A 23207-nucleotide genomic window follows, 5' to 3' on the forward strand; every position below is an offset into this window, starting at 1 on the left:
CGAAGAAGAGAAATCACAGACAATCAAATCACGCTCCGGTTTATTGATAGGTGAAAGGATTCGCAAACAGCTTGCATTGGATTTTTTTTTCCTCTGCAGAAAATTAGGAGGCGTAAAGCAAAGTGAACTGTGTTCTTAAGGCTGTAAATAAAAAGACTGCTGTTTCTCATTATTAGGGCCAAACAGTGGTGGGACTAGGTGGCTTAGTGGCTAAGACACTGAGCTTGTCGATCAGAAAGGTCAGCAGTTTGGTGGTTCGAATCCCTAGTACAGGTCTCCTGAGTGGGCAGGGCATTGGACTAGATGACTTCTAAGGTCCCTTCCAACTCTGTTACTGTTTACTGGGATTCAACTAATTTAGCAGTTCTCTGCCCTAATGACTGGCTGGCATGGCCATGGTGGGCATGGCCAGGGGGCGTGACAGGCAGCACTCAGCCTCCTGCCCCCCCCCCCGGAGCAAAAATGGGCCGGGGGGGCACACTGCACTCCCCTATGCCCCATTTTAGGCCTCCCTTCTGTGCCCTACTAGGCCTCCCTTCTGCCAACCTAGCAGTTCAAAAGCATGTAAAAATGCAAGTAGAAAAATAGGAACCACCTTTGGCGAGAAGGTAACAGCGTTCTGTGTGCCTTTGACATTTAGTCATGCTGGCCACATGACCACAGAGACATTTTTGGACAGCGCTGGCTCTTCAGCTTTGAAATGGAGATGAGCATCGACCCCTAGAGTCGGGAACAACTAGCACATATGTGCGAGGGGAACCTTTACCAACTGGCTGTCATTGTATAAACTGTATGTGCCTTTATTTATTTTCCTTTTGGGGGCGGGGGAAATAAATTTCATCCTTCAAAACTGAATTATTTCAAGAGAAACAAATGATACTGTAAAATGATAATGTAAAATTGCAGAAATCAATAAATGCAAAGCATCAACCCAAATAGTTAAGATGGTTTCGTGCAGCACAATTTAGTACGTTAATAGATTAATATACTAAAAGGCTTGAGAGGAAGAAAACAAAAACAAAAAATTGTACAGCACTAGAAAGAGAATAAATATATATATTTCCAGTAGAGTAATGGATTGTAGAACCAGGACACTAAATGAAATAATAATCCAGCTACTGTATGTAGAAGACAATTGTTCCATTGGTAAGAACAGTCTTATGTCTGTTTTATTTTTCAATAATTGAAGAGAACTTAAAGGAAATGAAAAGAGAAAAAAAGAAATAGCCCTAGGCATTAACGTTCAGTAAACTGAGACTTAATGGCAGGAAGAGGTTTATTGAAAATGTTTCCCAGAGAAAGAATGCAGATAGAAAGTTTGGGAGATAAAACAGAAAAAAACAACAACAAAGAAATAATATAAAGTACTTTTTAAAACCCATTTGTTTGTTTGTTGTTGTTTTTTAAACTGACACATGTTGTTAGCTTCCTATTAATTTCTACTTCTGCATTTAAAAGCTGAAGTGAATTTCTATTTCTGATTTTCTATTTCTGCCTTTAAAAGCTAAACAATGGCTAATTTGCTGTGCAAGAAATGGGTCTTTGAAACTAATAGATTGATATTAAGATGTGACTTCTTTGGTTCTCCTTCTTTGTCCATCTAGTTTATGATTTATTTTCTCACATCCTCAAAGGCATGGATTAAAGCAAAACATTAATGGAAATTAATAGGTCCTCACATTGGAATAACATTAAACATAGCCCTTTTACCAAAGCCCCCCCCCACAAATAGCCCTTAAAAGCCCCTTCAATTAGAATTATAGGATCCAAATGCTGAATGCAGAAAAAAAGAGTTGGAAGGGACCTTGGATGTCTTCTAGTCCAGCCCTTCCCCTTCCCAAGGAGACCCTATACCAGGGGTATCAAACTTGAGTCTATGGGCTGAATGTGTCACACATTGGACATGCCCACCCCTGTCTAAATGAAGCGGGGGAAGTCGCAAATCATCACGGGACGACAATGTGACAATGCGAGTTTGACACTCTTGCCCTATACATTTCCAGGCAAATGACTGTCCATTCTATTCTTAAAAACCTCCAGTGTTGGAATACTTACAACTTCTGAAGGCAAGCTATTTCACTCATTGTTATCACTGTGCCACGGGTGTCAAACTCCTGGCATCATGTTGCTGTATCATGATGTTTTCCCCCTTCGTGGAGCTGGAGTAGGTGTGGCCTGTACGTGTCACATCCAGCCCATGGGCTGCTACTTTGACTTCCCTGGAGCAGGGGTGCTGTGCTATACACTTACCTTCCCTACCAGTTCGCAAATGTGAACATGCCTCTGTGCATGCTCAGATCCTTCCGTGCATGCACAGATCCTTCCACATATGCACAGATCCTTCCCTGCATGTGCTTTTGGAAAAAATGGCCTAAATGGGATGCCATAGAGCCGGGCACAGGTGGACGGAGCCACCCCTTATTTTTGCTATAAGTTTGGCAATCCAGTCCGAACTGGTAGTCTGCCCTGGACTAGGCAATCCAGTCTGCCCTGGACTAGGCATTCCCGGTTCTTGCAATCATTTGACATATGTTTTGACCTGCAGACTCTAATCATCTTTGCTGCTCTTTGCTGCACTCTTTCTTGAGTCTGAACATCTTTTTTTAACATATGGTGACCTGTTCTGACCCCCCCTCCGTAGGGTGAGTCACGCCGACACAAGATTACTGCTAGACAATTTATTTACAGTAAATTAACACACCGACAAGACTTTGGCAGCAACCCAGACTTCCACAGATAAGCAATACACACCAGAGCTTCTCCAACTTTAGTATAATAGTTGAGTCCTGCAAACAGCCTCCTCCTAAAGTCTCTTCTTATATACTCTCTTGGGAGGAGCTTAATCACAACCACCTGGCCCCAATTATCTTCTATATCTCCGTAGTTGCTGTCAACGCTTATCTGCCCGTCTTTGCCTAGCGTCCAGGACCAACTCCCTTAGCTCCTTCCCACTGCTCCAGGGCCTGACATCAGGGACAAACTCTCTTTGGCTTTCACTGCTGCTCCGTGCCTCAGGTGCCTCCTGGTGGCCAACCAGCCTCTCTGGTCCCTGCTCGGAGTCTGAACCCTGTCCAGGGTCCTCCACATCTTCCAGAGCCGACTCATAGGGTCCCTCGCTATCGGAGTCCATCGGCAGCCCCAACGGCTCCTGCTGGGCCACAACAGTGACCAGAACTGAATGCAATATTCCAAGTGGTCTCACTCAAAGCAGTATAGAGCAGTACTAATGCTTCATGTAATCTTGATACTATTCCTCTGTTGATGTAGCTTAGGACTGCATTAGCTTTTTTGGCAGCTGCAACACACTACTGGCTCATAATTAAGTGGTTGTCCACTAGAACTGCTTGGCGCTATAGCACAGTCATCCAAGTTTAATTCTGATAATGACAAAATGGGTGTCACAAAAATCACAGTGCAATTGTGCAATTTCTTTACCCCATCACAGTGTTATACTAAAGTAAGGAAGGGGTAGATTTTGACACTCACTACACCTGATGGATCCCTACTGAAGCTGCAGTGGCACAGTGGTTAGAATGCAGTACTGCAAGCTACTTCTGCTGACTGCCAGCTGCCTGCAATTGGGCTGTTCAAATCTCACCAAGCTCAAGGTGAACTCAGCCTTCCATCCTTCTGGGGTGGGTAAAATGAGGACCCAGATTGTTGGGGCAATATGCTCTGTAAACAGCTTAAAGAGGGCTGTAAAGCACTGTGAAGTGGTATATCAGTCTAAGTGCTGTTGCTACTGCCATTAGGCCCGCAAGTTCAAACCCCTAACAGTCCCTATTCCTCCAATCCCTCTTTAATATGACTTAACTTACATTCTGATCATCATTATTGCCAAATGCATCGTGAGAATGCCACTTTGAAACAAGTGTCTACTAAAGAAACTGCTCCATTCTCTCACAATCTGTCTTCTTTTAATTTAAAAATATTATTTTATTTTTCTGTTTGGAATATTACTGTTATCAGGTTTGATTTCTCTGAAGTTGGTCTGCTGTAACCCTGTTTGGATGTGCAAGTATCACCTCTGACCCTTTCCTACTATTTGGAAGGGACCGTAGTATCTACACATTTATTTGCAGGCTGCTTATCTGAGTTTCATAGTCTGAAAATTCAGCTAAAAGTTCACCAAATTCATGAAGATGATTACAGTCCAGCCAAGCCGTAAACTGAATATTGAGTAGGGTGCAATTTCACTATGCCTAGCTATGGACTTGGTGGGGAAAAGGTAATTTGGACAATGTAGAGATGTGAACACAATGCTTTTAAGCAACTTCTTAAAAGAAGATGTTGTATCTTTATCTAAGTTCTCACATCAGCAGCTGCAGGAATTCAGACAATATGACTTTAATTTTCCTCTCAAATGAGACTGTTGTTTGCCTGCTGCCGTCTACTACAGCTGAGTTATGAAAAGTCCTTGATGCTCTCCAGGGGTGGGTTGCTCCCAGCATTACTACCAGTCCAGTGCGCACAAAACTTTTGTGCACATACACTCACTTAGCTCGCTTGCATGCCAGATGTGTGTTATGCACGTGTGCGCATTTGCACAAAAATGGGTCTGCGCATGTGCAAAATGTTTAAAAAAGAAAAAATGTGTGATTACAATTGTCCTGCACATGCGCATAATTGAAAATCAAGATGGCGGCCCTGTAGGAGAACCAGTTTGGAGACCTGGCAGGCCTGGGTTGCTTCAAGTTCCAGCAACCTAGGCCACCAAACCACTACTGGTTTGGCCAAACCAGTCCGAATCAGTAGGAAGCTACCTCTGGTGCTCTCTGAGTTTGCTTGTTTTCTTGCAGACATTTCATTAACCAACTAGGTAACATCATCAGTGCTAATGATGTTAACTAGTTTGGGTCATGAAACAGCTGCAACAAAACAAGCGAGTTCAGAGAGCACCAAGGACAGCTCGTGTCAACCCTGAGCTGCAAATATTCTCCTTTATTAATACAGCTCAGTTAAGATTCATATTCAAGGCTTCAGATGTAAAAGTGCCCCTTAGTTCCTCCTTGTAACTGATGTATATTTATCTCAGATGACGACTAGCCCATGGCTGCTGATTTTCAATCATTGGTTAAACTTAACTTTCTTCCAGCGGACCGAGTTTCTTCAGTGGTGGGATGCAACTGGTTTAACAACCAATTCAGTGAGTGTGAGCTTTGTGTGCGCAGCATTCAAAAACTGTTCATTTTAAGCTTAAAAACCTACCTCCTATGTCAGTGTCGGTGAGTAAAACAGCTGATGTGTGGCAATCCCCTGTGCCACATGAATCAGCTGAGCTAAAAAACAGGGAAACATAGGACAGGAAAGAGCAGGGGCTGATGGGCAGGGCCAACAGCTCACAGGAACTACCAGTTCGCCCGAACTGGTCCGAACCGACTGAATCCCATCCCTGAGTTTCTTTCATAGTGTTTGCTAAGCTTCATTTAGCTGGGAAGGAAACTCCATTAGATAAACTGCTGAATTACAGGTTCTCTCCAGAACCTATAATATATATATATATATATAACCATGCCTTTGTGGCATGGGGAAAAAAACAAATATATTCTACAAGTTTTGTAGGGATGTATGCAATATCCCAAAGGCACTTTTTCAAGAAGCAATTGGACTTTCTTGTTTTTTTCTTGGAAGACATTTCACTTCTCATCCAAGAACCTTCTTCAGCTCTGACTTTTCTTTCTAAGAAAACCAAAAAAGTCCAGTTGCCTCTTGAAAAAACATCTTTGGGACAACCATGACCTGGATGACTGAGAGTCTCCATAGACATTTGGCTATGCACTTTGGGATGAACACTGTCAAGTGGTGCAAAAGTGTGAATGGATTACCAGAAAAATTGCAGACTACGGGAACCCTTTCAGCAGTTCTGAAAAGCATCGACACCGAATTGGAGTACTCAAGTGACGCTGATGACACAGACAAACTTCCAAGTGGACTTAACAACTCTCTAAAAGAATGCAAATGACCAGCTGTCTGCAAGGAAAATAAATCATTCCATTCCCCACCATCCAGTCAGAGCAGAAGAAGCTTTATGGATGAGAAGTGAAACGTCTTCAAAGAAAAATAAGGAAGTCCAGTTCCCTCTTGATAAAAAACACCTTTGGGACAACTGTGACCTGGCTGACTGAGAAGCTCCATAGTTGTAGGAAGTGCATTTATTCTACCCCTTTTAGTAAACTTTCCAGGGTACCCAGATATATTCCTTTTCTCCTGATCAGTTACAGAATCTGCTTTAGCATGTTACATAATGAAAATTTGCCCAATGTCCTACAGCAGTGTTTCTCAACCTCATCATCTTTAAAGTGTATGGACTTCATTCCCCAAAATTCCCCTGCTGCACATCTTAAAGTTGCTGAGGTTAAGAAAAAAAATACTCTGCAGAGTGTGTCCACATATAACGAGGAGATCCCAAATATCAGCGGGCCGTCTGTCTCCCCAGTTGTACTCGATAAAGTTCTGGTGCTTTTATTTGGCTGTCTCATTTATTATTTATTATATTGTTTGCATGTTGTTGTTTTTTCCTGGTCAGCTTTTTAAGTTATGAGTTGTGATCATAATAATAAATCACTGGGACACAGTGGCTCAGTGGCTAAGAGCAGCCTTTCGATCAGAAAGGTCAGCAGTTCAAATCCCTAGTGCTGCGTAACAGAGTGAACTCCCGTTGCTTGTCCCAGCTTCTGCCAACCTAGCAGTTTGAAAGCATGTGAAAATGCAAGGAGAAAAAATAGGAACCACCTTTGGTGGGAAGGTAACAGTGTTCCGTGAGTCTTTGGTGTTTAGTCATGCCAGCCACATGATTACGGAGACATCTTTGGACAGCGCTGGCTCTTCGGCTTTGAAACCGAGGTGAGTTGGGAATGACTAGCACATACGTGTGTGGGGAACCTTTACCTTAATAATAAATAATTATTTCATTTCTAGTCCCTTCAAAGTGTAGAGAACAGGTCTTTGTATGATATTATTCCAGATGGGTAAAAAGTGCTATTGCAACCTTAAGTCCTCTCTTCGTAAAGCTATCTGATGCTAGTAATTTCATTTTTTCCTCACAGGATTCAGATTGAGGTCCCCAAAAATCTTCACAGAATTTGTTCTGAACCTTTTTCAACACTTCTGATTCCTTCTTCAAGAAGGTTCTCAAGTTGTGATTGAAAATATAATAGTCCCAAGATTGAATCATGTGGCACCTACAGCATTTGATTCTTCTTTCCAATATGATCAGGAACAAGCACCCTTAATGTTTTCTAGCCAGTGCTAGACCCATCTTGCAGCCTCAGCCTATATTTAATTAGGTTGCTCATCAGAATGCCCTGCGGTACTTTGGCAAACGCTATTCTGAAGTCAAGATACATGATGTGCTATAATATCCCTTGTCAGTACTCCTAATAAGACTAAATACTCCCAGTTCCTTCAATCGCTCTTCACAAAGTTTAATTTGTAGTCTCTTGACAATCCTCATTACCTTACTCTGAACATATTCCAATTTGCCTAAATCCTTGTTAAAGCCTTCTGTGTAGAATGGAATAGTATTTATATCAGATTGATTCCTCTGAATCACTTGGGCCCTCCTTCTCTGCTCCCTGCCCCTGGAAGATGGGAGCAGTATTTATCCTTCTTCAAGCAGTATTTATTTTGTTGTCCAAGATTTCACGATAAAACTTGAAGTCATCATAGTTGCTATTGGAATAGATATGACCATAAAGGTAAAGGTTCCCCTCGCATATATGTGCTAATCGTTTCCAACTCTAGGGGACAGTTCTCATCTCTGTTTCAAAGCTGAAGAACCAGTACTGTCTGAAAAAGTCTCCGTGGTCATGTGGCTGGCATGACTCAACACCAAAGGTGCACGGAACACTGTTACCTTCCCATGAAAGGTGGTTCCTATTTTTTCTACTTTCATTTTTACGTGCTTTCGAACTGCTAGGTTGGCAGAGGCTGGGACAAGTAATGGGAGCTCATTCTGTTACGCAGCGCTAGGGATTTGAACTGCTGAACTGCTGACCATTCTGATCGACAAGCTCAGTGTCTTAGCCACTGAGCCACCACGTCTCATGTTATATGACCATAATACTATTCTAACTTTATATCTGAACTCCCATTTTATGACCCTGTAATCCCTTAATTAAGATAGAGTTGGGGTTGACTGAATGGACCTGAGAATTTTCTGGCCAGATGCCTTTCCTAACGCCATGAGGAGTTTGGAGCAGATTTTTTTTTTTCTTTGCACCCTAGGAGGGAAATATCTGCTGCTACCTAGGATTGAACTCTTAATCTTCTACATAGGAGGCAAGCATCTTCACCATTATGCCACCACATGTCTCAACTTTATATCTGAGCATCTGAACTATTCCTGTTTATTTTTTCCCCCAATGCAGTGCAAGTTCCTGGACCAGTAGAAAGCCTCCAGGCTGTCTCTGTCTCACCTACCTCAATTCTTATCACATGGGAACCACCTGCCTATGCAAATGGCCCAGTGCAAGGGTACAAGTTGTACTATACAGAAGGACCAACTGGGAAAGAACAGGTGAGGAAACAAAGGCATTTATAGCAGTTGAAATGACCAGAAAGGTGGAATCATTTTCTAAATTTGTGTGATTTATCAACATCCTCATCCCCCTGAAGAGGGAAGTATGATTCTTTGATGTAAACTACGCATTATCAAAATGTGGGCACTCAGTGACATCAGAGAAATTTCACAGAAGAGAGTGCCACAATATTAAGCAATAATTCTTGCTCTTTCTGTGTTTCATTATTCAAACCGAACGAAACAGATTCCTTAGCAGGAATGTGTCTCTAGTGACTTTGCCAGAGATGGAGATTCTCTGGGTAATTTTTCCCAGTTAAATATAAATCCCATTCCACATTTTGTAGGGGGGAAATTGTATTTGGTCCATCATACATGACAGGAAAATAATTTAGCAACATAAAAATATAATTTCCCTTACTTAGGACACATTCCTACCACTGCTGTTTCTTAAGTTGAAAAGGTCAGAATGACCTCTGACATATAAAAAATTTTATATGTGCAATAGCATTTTGCCTCTTTTTGTGTACCCTTTAATACATTAAATTTTCAATCCCCTGAAAATTGTTACCGTATTTTTCAGAGTATAAGATTGACCTTTTTCCCTCAAAAAAGAGGGTGAAAATCTGGGTGCGTCTTATATACAATACACCATTTTGGCCTCCTGAAACCTTGCCCCCTTCATCAAAATGGCCATGCATAGCGTTTAGGAGGCTTCTAGAGTGCTCCTGGGGGCTGGGGAAGGCAGAAATGAGTGAAAAGCGGGTCGTTTTTTGGTCATTTCCCCCCCCCCCCATCTGCTGTCATGGCCATGAGATTTTGGCACATGAGGTTAGTTGAAAGGTTACATGATCTAACCTTTTGTTCCTCATATGCCAAAATATTTGCTCATCACTGATCTATCACAATGTTCTAATCTAGACAGTATTTTCTTGTTGTTATATTTTTATGACTTTTTTGTTTATTCTTTTCTGCATCCAGACTGTAGAAGTTAATGGTGTATCCTACAAGCTGGAAGGTCTGAAGATATTCACAGAATACACTCTCCGCTTTCTGGCTTACAATAATTATGGCCCAGGAGTATCGACTGAAGGCCTGACAGTTAGGACTCTTTCAGATGGTAAGTTAGAACTATGAACCATTAGGATGTACAATTAATCAGATCAGATTAATGTAATTTGAAACAAGTGTCAGCTTGGTTTGGAAACTCAGTGGCATTTAACGAGATATCTGGACTTCTACTCTTCTAAATCAGTGATTTGTTAATTTGGTTCAGAGAATGAATTTGGTTTCCTGATTCACTCAGACGGCCTTCCAATTAGATCTTCAAAATAGATTCTCATGGCCATAAATACTGCTGTTTAGTTCTCCTCTTTCTTGATCATATATTCAGGTGTTAGCAATTGAAACACCTTTTGCTCATTATCAAACACTTGCTAGATCAACCTCCTGAAATGACATTGAATGGTAGATTGGATCATCCACTTATTCCCTGGTTATATTTTGAAAATTGTTGTTAAGTATACGCCAAACAGAAAAAGAAAGAGAAAGCAAAAGAATTTTGGAATTAGGGATTTTGGTAGATAAGTTTAGGATATCCTATGTAGACATGAGAATATTAATGAGTGAAATCAGTGTCTGTCTGCCTGCCTGCCTGCCTGCCTGCCTGCCTGCCTGCCTGCCTGCCTGCCTGCCTGCCTGCCTGCCTGCCTGCCTGCCTGCCTGCCTGCCTGCCTGCCTACCTACCTACCTACCTACCTACCTACCTACCTACCTACCTACCTACCTATCTATCTATCTATCTATCTATCTATCTATCTATCTATCTATCTATCTATCTATCTATCTATCTCCCTATCCATCCATCCATCCAATCTGTCAATATAGATTGAGCTGAGAAGGAGTAACTGGCTCCAATTCCATCCATCTTTGAGAAAGAAGAATCTGGTTCTTCTTGATCCTAGACCAGTATCATAAAACTACTCTGCATTGACTATTTTACTTGATGTCGAGTTAAATTCTAGGATTTCAATGTCTATGGAGAGTCTCAGCCATCCAGATCAGGGTTGTCCCAAAGGTGCTTTTTCAAGACACAACTGGACTTTCTTGTTTTTTCTTTGAAGACATTTTGCTTCTTATCCAAGACCTTTCTTCAGCTCGAATTTCAGCCTAAACATAAAGAGCAAAGTATAGGTTACTGATTTGGTATATATGATGAGTTTCCAGTCATTTCATATAGAAGGCTGTTTCCTCTTCGTTTCTGAAGAAATTTTGTTACACAGTGTAGAAATACATGACTGAATTATTTTTTTTATTATTTTTTTCAAACATTAATTCCAAACAACAGTAAGAAGGAGTTAGCCAACAAACTCAACATCAAGTGAACAGATATTATAGTTGCACTACAAGTTCTAGGAACTATGAAACCAGACTTTGTAAATTAACTCAATCAAGAAAAATACTAACTGAGCAAATTGCGTATGATAGCTGTACACATTTAATGGGATCAATGTCTCATGTCTCCTAAACTCTTGCTGCCAATTTCCATATTAATTTTGCCCTAAACAGTTCTTGCAAGGTGTTTGTTTTTTTTTTTTTGTAATTTTGTAATCTCTCCCATTAGAGAATTCCTGCAGAAAGTGGATGGATTTAATCAAGTAACTAAAGATTACTAGCCAGCATGTTATATGTTTTTTTTAAAAAAACATATCACATTGTAATTAATGCTGCACATTGTTGCTCAGTGATGTCAGAATAAATAAATTTAAAGATCTGTGTTCATAAATTCACAATATATAACTTATTAGAGCATGGGTCAGCCATAAAGTATTGATTTGGACTCTTAAGTCAGAGCCAGTCTCATTAAAATATTTTTAGAATGCAGAAACTTCATGAGATTTTGACAATTTTATGTGAGATATTAGAAGATCTTGCATAGGGAGAAAGGAAATGTTATCAGTTCTCACCAAAGAACCTGTGTGAAACTTCAAAAGTTTTCACTTTGCTTTCCTCTCTCTTTTGTTGGTCCTGCCATTGTGTACCAAGTGCCAAAACGGGAGCACACATGCGTATATGGGGGAGCACCCAGAACCAAAAGAGCAGCTCCCCAGTGCACATGTGCACACCGGACAGCTGAGCTTCCAGTTTCTGGCATGCTGGTCTTTGTGTGTGCATGCATGTCAGAAACCAGAATATCAGGTGACTGGCATGCATGCGCACGCCGGAAGCAGGATGCTCAGCTTCCCACTGCACGCATGCGCTAGGGAACTGCTCTTCCAGTTTCCAGGACTCCTGCACATGCAAAGACCAGCTGGCCAGCATGCATGTGCATGCTGGGACCCAGAAGACCAACAGGCAATGGTTGGCATGCCTGGAGAAATGGTTCTATGTGCCACTTCTGGCACGTGTGCCATAGGTCCGCCATCACAAGTGTCGGGTAATATAAATTGAGTGTTGAAAAAGTTAACAAGCTCAACTTTAGAAACCAAGAGTCCTGAATGCAGTTGTCATGTCAGAGCCCCTTAAAGGGCATTCAAGCTTTATGGTTTAGATTTTTTTTTTAGATTTTAGATTTTAATAAGACTTATAGGCCGCCCTTCTCCCTGAGGGGACTCAGGGCGGCTTACAATCACAAAGGGAAGGGTGTACAATAACAAACCAACAATAAAAGACCAATAATAAAATAGTAAAGCACAACATACATTCAACAATCAACATTCGGGCGGGTAAATTGAAAACCTATCCCCAGGCCTGCTGGGAGAGCCAGATCTTGAGGGCTGTGCGGAAGGTTTGGATGGTGGTGAGGGTACGAATCTCAACGGGGAGATCGTTCCACAGGGTCGGAGCTACAACAGAAAAGGCTCTCCTCCGTGTAGTTGCCAGTCGGCATTGACTGGCGGATGGAATCCGGAGGAGGCCCAGCCTGTGTGATCTAATCGGTCGGAGGGAGGTAATCGGCAGAAGGCGGTCTCTCAAGTATCCAGACCCACTACCATGGAGTGCTTTAAAGGTGGTCATCAATACCCTGAAGCGCACCCGGAGACCCACAGGTAGCCAGTGCAGCTCGCGGAGGATGGGTGTAATGTGGGCGAACCGTGGTGCGCCCACTATCACTCGCGCGGCCGCATTCTGGACTAACTGCAGTCGCCGGGTGCTCCTCAGGGGCAACCCCATGTAGAGCCCATTGCAGTATTCCAGCCTAGAGATCACAAGGGCTCGAGTGACTGTTGTGAGAGCCTCCCGGTCCAGGTAGGGCCGTAACTGGCGGACCAGGCGAACCTGGGCAAATGCCCCCCTGGTCACAGCCGACAACTGGTGGTCGAGAGTCAGCTGAGGATCCAGGAGGACTCCTAAGTTACGGACCCTATCTGAGGGGTATAGAATTTGACCCCCCAGCCTGAGTGTTGGAATGTCGGCCAAATTATTGGGAGGAAAGCACAACAGCCACTCGGTCTTGTCCGGGTTGAGTACCAGTTTGTTAGCGCTCATCCAGCTCTTAACGGCCTCAAGACCCTGGCTCATCACGTCCACCGCTTCATTGAGTTGGCACGGGGCGGACAGATACAATTGTGTATCGTCCGCATATTGGTGGTATTTTATCCCGTGCCTTCGAATGATCTCGCCCAGCGGTTTCATGTATATGTTAAATAGTAGGGGGGATAAGACCGAACCCTGCGGCACCCCATATGTTAGGGGCCTCAGGGACGATCTCTGCCCCCCGACCAACACCGACTGCGACCTGTCCGAGAGGTAAGAGGAGAACCACTGCAAAACAGTGCCTCCCACCCCCACCTCCCGCAGTCGTCGCAGAAGGATACCATGGTCGATGGTATCGAAAGCCGCTGAGAGGTCAAGGAGAACCAGGATGGACGCATGGCCTCCATCTCTGGCTCTCCAGAGATCATCGGTCAATGCGACCAAAGCGGTTTCTGTGCTGTAACCAGGTCTGAAGCCGGACTGGAAGGGGTCAAGATAACCAGCTTCCTCCAAGGCCCGTTGAAGCTGGAAGGCCACCACCTTCTCAACAACCTTCCCAATAAAGGGGAGGTTGGAGACAGGACGATAGTTGTTTAAAATGGCTGGATCCAAAGATGGTTTCTTCAGGAGGGGTCTCACCACCGCCGTTTTAAGTACGGCGGGGAAGTGCCCCTCCCGAAGGGAGGCGGTCACAACCGCCTGGATCCAGCCATGTGTCACCTCCCTGCTGTTGGCAACCAGCCAGGAGGGACACGGGTCCAAAATACAGGTGGAGGCACTTACAGCTCGAATGGCCTTGTCCACATCCCCAGAGGCAACATCCTGGAACTCAACCCAGAGATGGTTTGCCAAGTAATCTCCCTGTGTCTCGGCTGAATCTACTGCGGTGGAGTCCAAGTCCGACCTAAACCGAGCAACTTTGTCCGCCAAGAACTGGGCATAGTCCTCAGCCCTACCCTGCAAGGGTTCTCCCACATCCCTCTTATTAAGGAGGGTGCGGGTGATCCTAAACAGGGCGGCTGGGCGTGACTCGGCGGACGCAACCAAGGCAGAGATATGCGTTCTTTTGGCGATTCTCAGTGCCCGGATGTAATCCTTGGTGCAGGTGGACAGAAGTGCTCGGTTCGCCTCGGACTTATCGGACCTCCACAGGTGCTCTAGGCGTCTCCTCCGGCGCTTCTTCTCCCAGAGTTCCTCGGTGAACCAAGGAGGTCTCCGGGATCCACTGACCCGGAGGGGCCGTAGTGGCGCAATCCGGTCAAGAGACTCCGATGTCGCCAAATGCCAGGCGGCAACCAGAGCCTCCGCCGAACTGTGGGCGAGAGCGTCAGGAATTTCCCCAAGCTCCGTCTGGAACCTCAAAGGGTCCATAAGTCGCCTGGGGCGGAACCACCTGGTCGGTTCCTCCTCCCTACGGTGGGGGTTTGGCCTCCGGAAGTCAAGTCTCAGTAGGCAGTGGTCTGACCACGACAGGGGTATGATCTCATTACCCCTCAGACCAAGATCACACATCCACTGCTCCGAGAGAAATACGAGGTCAAGCATGTGACCTGCTGTATGGGTTGGGCCCCGAATTACCTGGGTCAAGCCCATGGCTGTCATGGAAGCCATGAACTCCTGCGCCCCGTCAGAGCGTTCACCGAGCGATGGCAAGTTAAAGTCCCCCAGAACGATAAGCCTGGGGAACTCAACTGCCAGCTCGGCTACTGACTCGAGGAGCGAGGGGAGGGATGCTGCAACGCAGTTGGGAGGCAGGTACGTTAGCAGCAAACCCACTTGACCCTTGAGGTCCAACTTAATCAGCAGGGACTCACACCCGACAAGCTCCGGAGCAGGGACCCTACGAGGTAACAGAGACTCCCGGATAACAATAGCCACACCGCCACCCCTTCCCTGGGCTCTCGGCTGATGAAGCACCTGAAATCCCTCTGGGCACATCTCTACAAGGGGGACTCCTCCTTCTGTGCCCAGCCAGGTTTCAGTAATACATGCCAGGTCTGCCCTCTCGTCAACAATTAAGTCCCGGACGAGGGGAGCCTTGTGAATAACAGACCTGGCATTTAGCAACAGCAGCCTGAGACCAGGGTCCTGGCTGCTCGCGCCATCTGGTCTTGGAGTGGGACTCATAGGGCCGGAAGGAGGGATCTCTGTAATGTAGCGAACCCTCCTTCCCCGATAATGGCCAGCCCTAAAGTCCCCGCCATATCTGCCCCTCCCTGTCATGACCGCAATGCTCCGACCCACTCCCGTGGCCATGGTCCCCCCAACCACCCCGGTACCCCCCGCTTTCCCCAGCAGGTCCTCCGAATCAGCCATACTCAAACACTCACACAACCAGTCCCCACTTGTTCTGTATCCATGTCTTCAGTAAAGCAAATATTCTTAAAACAAATATTCTCCTTATTTCATAGGGCTCTAGTTCAGTGATAAAGTTCTTGATTTGTAAGTGGAATGTTTAATTACTGGGAATGAAAGCAAACTTGCTAAAACCTTGTACAGCTTCTCCCTTTTTAACATTCAGCAATACTATACCTCCCTGACTTTCCTTTGAGCCTAAGCAGATACAATTCATTACTTGTAACTTGGAGGTTGTTCCATTATCCCCTGGGTTTTACTTTCTAATCAATGGTTGTCTGTTGATGCCAAGTGCTTAGTATCTTATAGCTCTTAGATCCATATAGCAACCTTATCTGCAAGCAAATTAGTTGAAGTAAAACTAATTTAAATTGGTTAAAGTTACAAGAACTCCAGCCACAGTTAATCTGTTGCAGAAAATGAAATATATGGAGAATATAGAATAACAGAGTTGGAAGGGACCTTGCAGGTCTTCTAGTCCAACCCCCTGCTTAGAAAGGAAAGCCTACAACACTTCAGACAAATGGTTATCCAATTTCATCTTAAAAAACTTCCTGTGTTGGAAAATTCACAACTTCTGGAGGCAAATTGTTCCACTGATTAATTGTTCTAACTGTCATGAAATTTCCCCTTAGTTCTAAGTTTCTTCTCTCCTTGATTAGTTTCCATCCATTGCTTCTTGGTTTACTCTCAGTTGCTTTGGAGAATAGCTTGACTCCTTCTTCTTTGTGGCAGCCCCTGAGATATTGGAACACTGCTATCATGTCTCCTCTAGTCCTTCTTTTCATTAAACTAGACACACCCAGTTCCTGCAACCGTTCTTTGTATGTTTTAGCCTCCACTCCCCTAATCATCTTTGTTGCTCTTCTCTGCACGGAAGGGTGGAAGGCTGAGTCAACCCTGAGCTGGTGAGATTTGAACAGCCGAACTGCAGAACTGCAGTCAGCTGAAGTAGCCTGCAGTGCTGCATTTAACCACTGTGCCACCTCGGCTCATTGTCCACAAGTTCCCCTAAATGTTATGATTTAAGGGAGGTGACCCTATGGATGTGCTTCTAGGTTCTCCAAGAGACCCTCACATTCTGGGTGATAACTCCTCAATGCTTCATTCATCAGTTTGGACTGCCTTTCCCAGAGAGTAATATCTGGATAAACCTCCTTTTCGCTAACATCTTTTACAAAAAGCAATGGATGGAAATTAATTAAGGAGAGAGCCCACCAAGAATTAGGAGAAATGTCTTGACAGTTAGAACAATTGATCAGTGGAATGGCTGGCCTTCAGAAGTTGTGGATGCTCCATCACTGGAGGTTTTCAAGAAGAGATTGGACAACCATTTGTCTGAAATGGTATAGGGCAGGGGTCGGCAAACTTAAACACTCAAAGAGTCATTTGGATCAGTTTCCCACAGAAAAGAAAACACCAAGAGCCACAATGGTCCTAACCGGAAGTCCCCTGTTCAATTCTGGAGCTGACTGGAAGTTCAGTTCCCCCACCATAGAGTCTCTTCCTAGCGCGGTGTACTTTTTCCTCTACCTGTCATAACCGAAAGCCCTTTCAATTGTGGAGACAACTGGAAACCCCTCCCCTTGCCATAGAGTCTTCCCCTGGTGCACTGTGCTTCTCTCCCCCCCCCACTGGAAGCGCCTCTCAAAATTGTGGCACCGACCAATGACAGAGCTGCAGCAGAGGGAGGAAAGAGCCACATGCAGCTCCAGAGCCACAGTTTGCTGTTTCTTGCTTGACCAAGGTGGATTAGAAGACCTACAAGGTCCTCTCCAATTCTGTAACTGTTTTAATATTAATGTTCAGCATTTCCACTGCAATATAGTTCTTTACCAAATTTTGTGTCTAGTTTTTAAAAGAAGTTTCCATTGCTCAGATTTAGGTATTTTACCCAGAGTATAACATCACAATTGTGCATATTTTTCTACCATTTTTATTCAATTTCCTAAAAGATTTGCTTTTCAATTTTTTCCAAAGCAAAAAGGGATTTTGGTGATACTCGGATGATTTTTTTTAAAATTTTCTTTTGTTTATTTATTGAAACATATATTGCAAAGGTATGTGTGATCACTGTGTCTTTAATTGTACAATTGTATCTTCCGCAATCAATCACTTCACTTGTTTTCCAAGGCTTCCATGAAATTCTGAGGAGCTAATTGGCCCAAGTAAATACCTTTTCCCTCTGGATAAATTTTGAAAAATTGCCCTCCCGTTTTAATTACTTAAACATTTCTTTTATCACTTAAGCAGTGCCTTTATTGTATGACACCTTGACAGCTACTTGAATACAATAATTGATATATGTCAGAAACAAATGAATGGGCCTATTTTCATACTGAGTTAAAATGAATTTTACAGAGTATATCCTGCAGTAAAGCAATCACTAAAGGTAATAGAACTAAAGCAGAACCATTGCCCCAGAAAGCAAAAGAAATAAATTATTGTAAAACATCTATTGGCAAGGTGAAGTTTTCATTTTCCAATCTCCTTAGCTTGAGTCAAATTGTGTAAGGCATGGGGAACAAAGAACAAATCTTATGAGTTAGATGATGGAGTAGAAGGGGAACTGATCAAATTTGAAGAAGACACTAAGCTGGCAGGAATAACCAACACCCCAGAAAACAAGCTCAGGGTCCAAAAAGATGTTAACATGCTTGAACAATCAAACAATATGAAATTTAATGTGGAGAAAAGCAAAGTTTTACACCGAAGCAGGAAAAATCAAAGGTACAAGTACAGATTAGGTGAAACCTGGCTCAAAAATAATAACTGTGAGAGGAATCTTGGAGTTCTGGTGGACGATCACTTAAACATGAATTAGCAGTGTGCGGAAGAAGTAAAAAAAAAAAAAAGCTACCGGTAATACAATGATGTTGTGACTTGGGGAAAGTGCAAAGAGGAGCAGCAAAGATGATTAAGTCCTGGAGACAAAAACATAGCAAGAACAGTTGCAGGGATTGGGTATGGTCAGTCTAAAGAAAAGTGTGACCCGACAAATGCGCGCCCGACAAATATGCGCCAACAAAACCACGTCCACAAAAGCGTGATTAGGGATAGGGTTAGGGTTAGGGTTATAATGTTGTTTTTGCATCCCACTATGTTGTTTGTTGATGGCGTGGTTTTGTGGGCACAGTTTTGTCGGCACGGTTTTGTCGGCGCGCATTTGTCGGGCGCGCATTTGTCAGTGAGCCAAAGAAAAGAAGGATTAGGGGTGACATGATAGCAGTATTCCAGTATTTGAGATGCTGCCACAAAGAAAAGGGGAGTCAATTTATTTTCCAAAGCACCAGAAAGCAAGGAAAGAAACAATGAATGAAAATTAATGAAGGAGAGAAACAACCTAGAATGAAGGAGAAACTTCTGAACAATGAGGACAATTAACCAGTGGAACAGCTTGCCTTCAGAAGTTGTGGGTATTTCATCATTGGAGGTTTTTAAGAAGACACTGGACAGCTAGTTATCTGAAATGGTGTAGGGTCTCCTCCTTGAGTAGGGGGTTGGACCAGAAGACCTCCAAAATCCCTTCCAGCTCTATTCTAATTGATTGAACAATAAATTGCTCAATATAGTTTCTTTATTGTTGTTCACCTATAGAGAGAACCTTTCCAGACTAAAACATGCTCTGTATAACTATCAGATAAATATTGTGAAGATTTTGGCAGAATCCTTTCTAGGTCTCTTTCTATGTACTTATTGCTGATTTGGCTCTTCACTCTTCCCTCCTGCAACTTAATGCCAAATCCCACCATATCTTGGTTCCAATGATAGGAATAGGAATAAGTTTATTTATAGGCCGCCCTTTTCCCTGAGGGGACTCAGGGCGGCTAACAACTTATAGGGAGGGGATACAAACAGTGACATATAACATAACACATAATTAAAAAATAAACAACATTCATTCAACATTCAGGTGGGGGATAGAAACAAAAACTGCCTGTCAATGTGGTCCTATCTTAGTTTCTTTGCTTTTGACATCAGATCACAGAAACAGGCTCAGACCAGGGGTGGGTTTTGGCTTCTGTTATTGTCGGTTCTCTCAAGAACGTGCTTCACACACGTGCATGCTTGGCGCACGCTACCTGTACATATGCAATAGTAAAAAATTGATTCTGCACATGCACAGAAGCAAAAAACAAGATGGCAGTGCCTATGGTGCCGCTGATAGAACCGGTTTGGGGGCATGGCCAGCCGAGCCCATCCAAACCGGTAGGAACCCACCTCTGGCTCTGACAAATATGTACTACGAAGTCTATATAGCAGCCCATAGATTAAGATATGAGACTATATATTGTCCATCTGGTGTCCTGTAACCTTATAGAACACTAATCAGTTAATATCTCCTGCTGTGCCCCACCGATTTGACCATAAGGTCCTCTAAGTCTTAAGTGCACAGAGATTGCCAATTTTTTTCTTAGTGAGAGACCAAAATGGCCCTTCAGTTTTAGCAGGTGAGAAATTATGTTGACCAATATGGACAGAGCACCAAATCCTTTCCAGACTTGCTTGTTCAGTGGAATTATATACTCTTCTGAGTTGTAAAAGCCAGTGCTTGGCATCTCTTTTCTGGACGAATCACCATGTAGATTGCTAATCTGATTTTCAGCAGAGGTATAAATTTCCAGAACACTAATTAACAGCAATCAAAACTTCAAACAAAATAATCGAAACAAAGAAATCAGGAAGCATCAGCAAAAGAGAAGCCACGAAACAGTCAGAGGTGGTAAAAATAATAATCCCCTATAAACAACAATAGTACCATTGAAACATCATAACATTTTGGTATATTACATTGTTTGGATCTGGCACCTAAAGACTAACATGCTAGACAGTCCACAAGCAGTCTATAAGCACTGGGGCCAAATGAAGCCTACTGCCAACATTGACAAAGGGTTGACCATTTGGTCAAGGCAGTATTGAACCCTTCTTCCCAACAGACACACAAAGATATAGTGCACAACAACAACAAGAAGAAGAAGCCTAATTCAATGTAAGAGGTGGCTTACTGGGATGAGTCCCATTAACATATAGAATGTCTAACATAGCATCATTTTGGAGCACTGCTATGTCAGAATTACAGAGCCATTGTGGAAGACGTACAATAGTTGACTTAGATAGATGTTTAAGAGTAGAGATCAAATCTTTTTTTAAAGGGACCTGGGGCTCTTGATTATCCAGCATTATCTACTCTAGAGGCAAAAACTAATCTCCATTAACCAAATCCCTTTATCTCCAACCTAATTTTCAAAGCCAAAATTACTCAAGTACATTTTAATAGGAGACCCAGACATCCCAAAAGGCTTTTCTGCCTTTCAAAAGGCAATTTCGACTTTAAAATTTTTTAATTTAATTTATTTATTTTGTCAAGCATGTATAAGATAACAAATATAAGTATAAACATGATTATGACTACAGGAAATGGATACAAATAAGTGGGGACAGTAGGACAGAGATGGTAGGCACATTGGTGCACTTATGCACGCTCCTTACAGACCTTTTACGAATGGGGTGAGGTGAACAGTAGACAGACTAAGGTTAAAGCTATGGGGGTTTGGGAAGAAACCACAGAGTCAGGTAGTGCATTCCAGGCATTGGCCACTCTGTTGCTGAAGTTGTACTTTCTGCAATCGAGTTTGGAGCGGTTTACCTCAAGTTGAATCTATTGTGTGTTTGTGTATTGTTGCAGTTGAAGCTGAAGTAGTCATTGACAGGTAGGACATTGTAGCAGATAATTTTGTGTACTACGCTCAGGTCAGACCGAAGGCAGTGTAGTTCCAACTTGTCAAAGCCCAAAATTTCAAGCCTGGTGGTATAAGGTATTGTGTTGCAAGCAGAGGAGTGGAGGAAATATCTCTGGACTTGCTCAATTGTATTAATGTCTGATATGCAGTGTGGGTTCCAGACAGATGAGCTGTATTCGAGAATAGGTCTAGCAAAAGCTTTATATGCCCTAGTTTGCAGTACAATATTACCAGAGAAGAAGCTTTGTAAGATTAGGTTAACAACTCTTAATGCCCTTTTGGCAATGCTGTTTACAGTGAGCTCTGACACTTAGATAATTAGAAATTAGTACTCCAAGATCCTTGACGGAGTGAGGGTCATCCACGCGGTTGTATCCACCCAGCTTGTATTTGGTGTTCTGATTTTTGTTGCCAATGTATAATGTGTAAAAGGTTTTGTTGAAAACCTTTTGCTTCACATCCAAGAAGTTTCTTCAGTTCCGACTGAATGGTGGGGAACGACTGAATTCAATCAGAAGCTTCTCGGCTAAGAAGCAAAATGTTTTCAAGGAAAAAACGAGGAAGCCCAGTTACTTTTTGAAAAACACCTTTGGGAAAATCATGAATTGGATGAGTAAGAATCTTCATAGACATATGAACTTCAGAGCTTCAATAAACACAGAATATTTTATTTATTTATTCTTTAATTAAATTTACATGCCACCCATCTCACTATCAAGTAACAATAGAAGAAGAAAAAAGCAGTATGGTACAGGGTTCTGCTAACATTGCTGGGCCAAATTATACATCTGTGCTTTTTCAGAAAATTGAGTTACAGAAAGCTAATTTTTGAATAATGTGGCTAAAGATTATTGGAAATGGGAGGAAATTGTGCAGATGTGTTTAGTTTTCACCTCAGCGGGGATGTTTTGAGGTGCCAGCTGGAAATGTTCTCCCAATTGCTTTCTCATTATTAAAGTGAGGAAATGTGATATAGATGGAACTTTGGAAAGGGAGGGGGGAAGAGTTATCATTATCTTTTATAACTCTAATTACAGCTTTTCTGCTTTCATCCATTTTTCTCCCCCATCCCTTTGCATTTCAGTGCCAAGCGCTTCTCCTCAGAATATCTCTTTGGAAGTGGTGAACTCAAAGGTAAGCCAACACACTGTCTTCTTACCTGAAATCGCTATGGTTGTGTGTTGTGGCCCAGCAGGATCCGTTTGAGCTGCTGATGGACTTGGATAGCGAGGAAATCTATGAGTCTTCTATGGAAGATGTGGAAGACCCTGGGCAGGGTTCAGACTCAGAGCAGGGACCAGAGAGGCTGGTTGGCCACCAGGAGGCTCCTGAGGCATGGAGCAGTGGGGAGGACTCAAGGCAGTTTGTTTCTGACGCCAAGCAAAGAAGGGCAGAAAAATGGAAGCAGCAACTGTGGAGGCAGACTCATAAGAGATAATCAAGCCCAGGTGGTTGTGGCTTGGCCCCTCCCAAGAGAGTATATAAGTGAGAAATTGGGAGAGGTCCTTTTGCAGGACACAACCGTTCATAACAGTCTTGAGGAACTCTTGTCTGGTCTGTTTTGTATTTCCGTTCTGTTTGGTTTGGGTTGCTGGCAACCCTTCTTGCATGAGAGTGTTGTCTGGGCTTTCAGCCAACAGAGTTGTAATTCCTGTGATTAAAGAGTGGCAAATAGCCAAGCCTGTGTCTGTGTTACTCACAGGCCGGAGGAGGGGTCAGAACAGTTGTGTGTCTGTTTGTTTATGGGCTCCATGTGTCATTGAACTGAACTATCACTCTGGTGTAGTTTTGTCCGATGTGGAGTTTGCCTCTAGATGGAGAAGAATGTAGGAGGCAGCTCCCAAGAGATACAGAGGGTCGAAAGCATTAAGATAGGGGAATTGCTCAGATAGATAACACTGGATCCCATTTTCATACTCTTCAATTTGTATTATGTATGTTTAAAATATATAAGAACCATGGTGGCACAGTGGTTAGAATGCAGTATTGCAAGCTAACTCTGCCCGCTGCCAGGAGTTCAATCCTGACTGGCTCAAGGTTGGCTTCCATCCTTCCAAGGATGGTAAAATGAGGACCCCGACGGTTGGGGACAATATGCTGACTCTGTAAACTGCTTA

The 23207-nt window shown here is 43.2% G+C and overlaps 1 protein-coding gene across 1 annotated transcript in view; it reads left to right on the plus strand.

Moving 5' to 3' along the window:
- DCC (DCC netrin 1 receptor) overlaps positions 1-23207 on the plus strand; it is a 734614-nt gene that overhangs the window by 435024 nt on the left and 276383 nt on the right. Inside the window, exons 10-12 of the mRNA XM_087715396.1 lie at positions 8370-8518; positions 9500-9638; positions 22175-22224. Of these exons, the coding sequence (XP_087571522.1) occupies positions 8370-8518; positions 9500-9638; positions 22175-22224 (338 nt within the window). The remainder of the gene's footprint in view (positions 1-8369; positions 8519-9499; positions 9639-22174; positions 22225-23207) is intronic.

The sequence above is a fragment of the Thamnophis sirtalis genome, unplaced genomic scaffold (genome assembly GCF_051295495.1).
Source record: "Thamnophis sirtalis isolate CommonGarterSnake01/CBP01778 unplaced genomic scaffold, rThaSir2_p1.2 scaffold_5, whole genome shotgun sequence".
NCBI classification, from domain to species: Eukaryota; Metazoa; Chordata; class Lepidosauria; order Squamata; family Natricidae; genus Thamnophis; species Thamnophis sirtalis.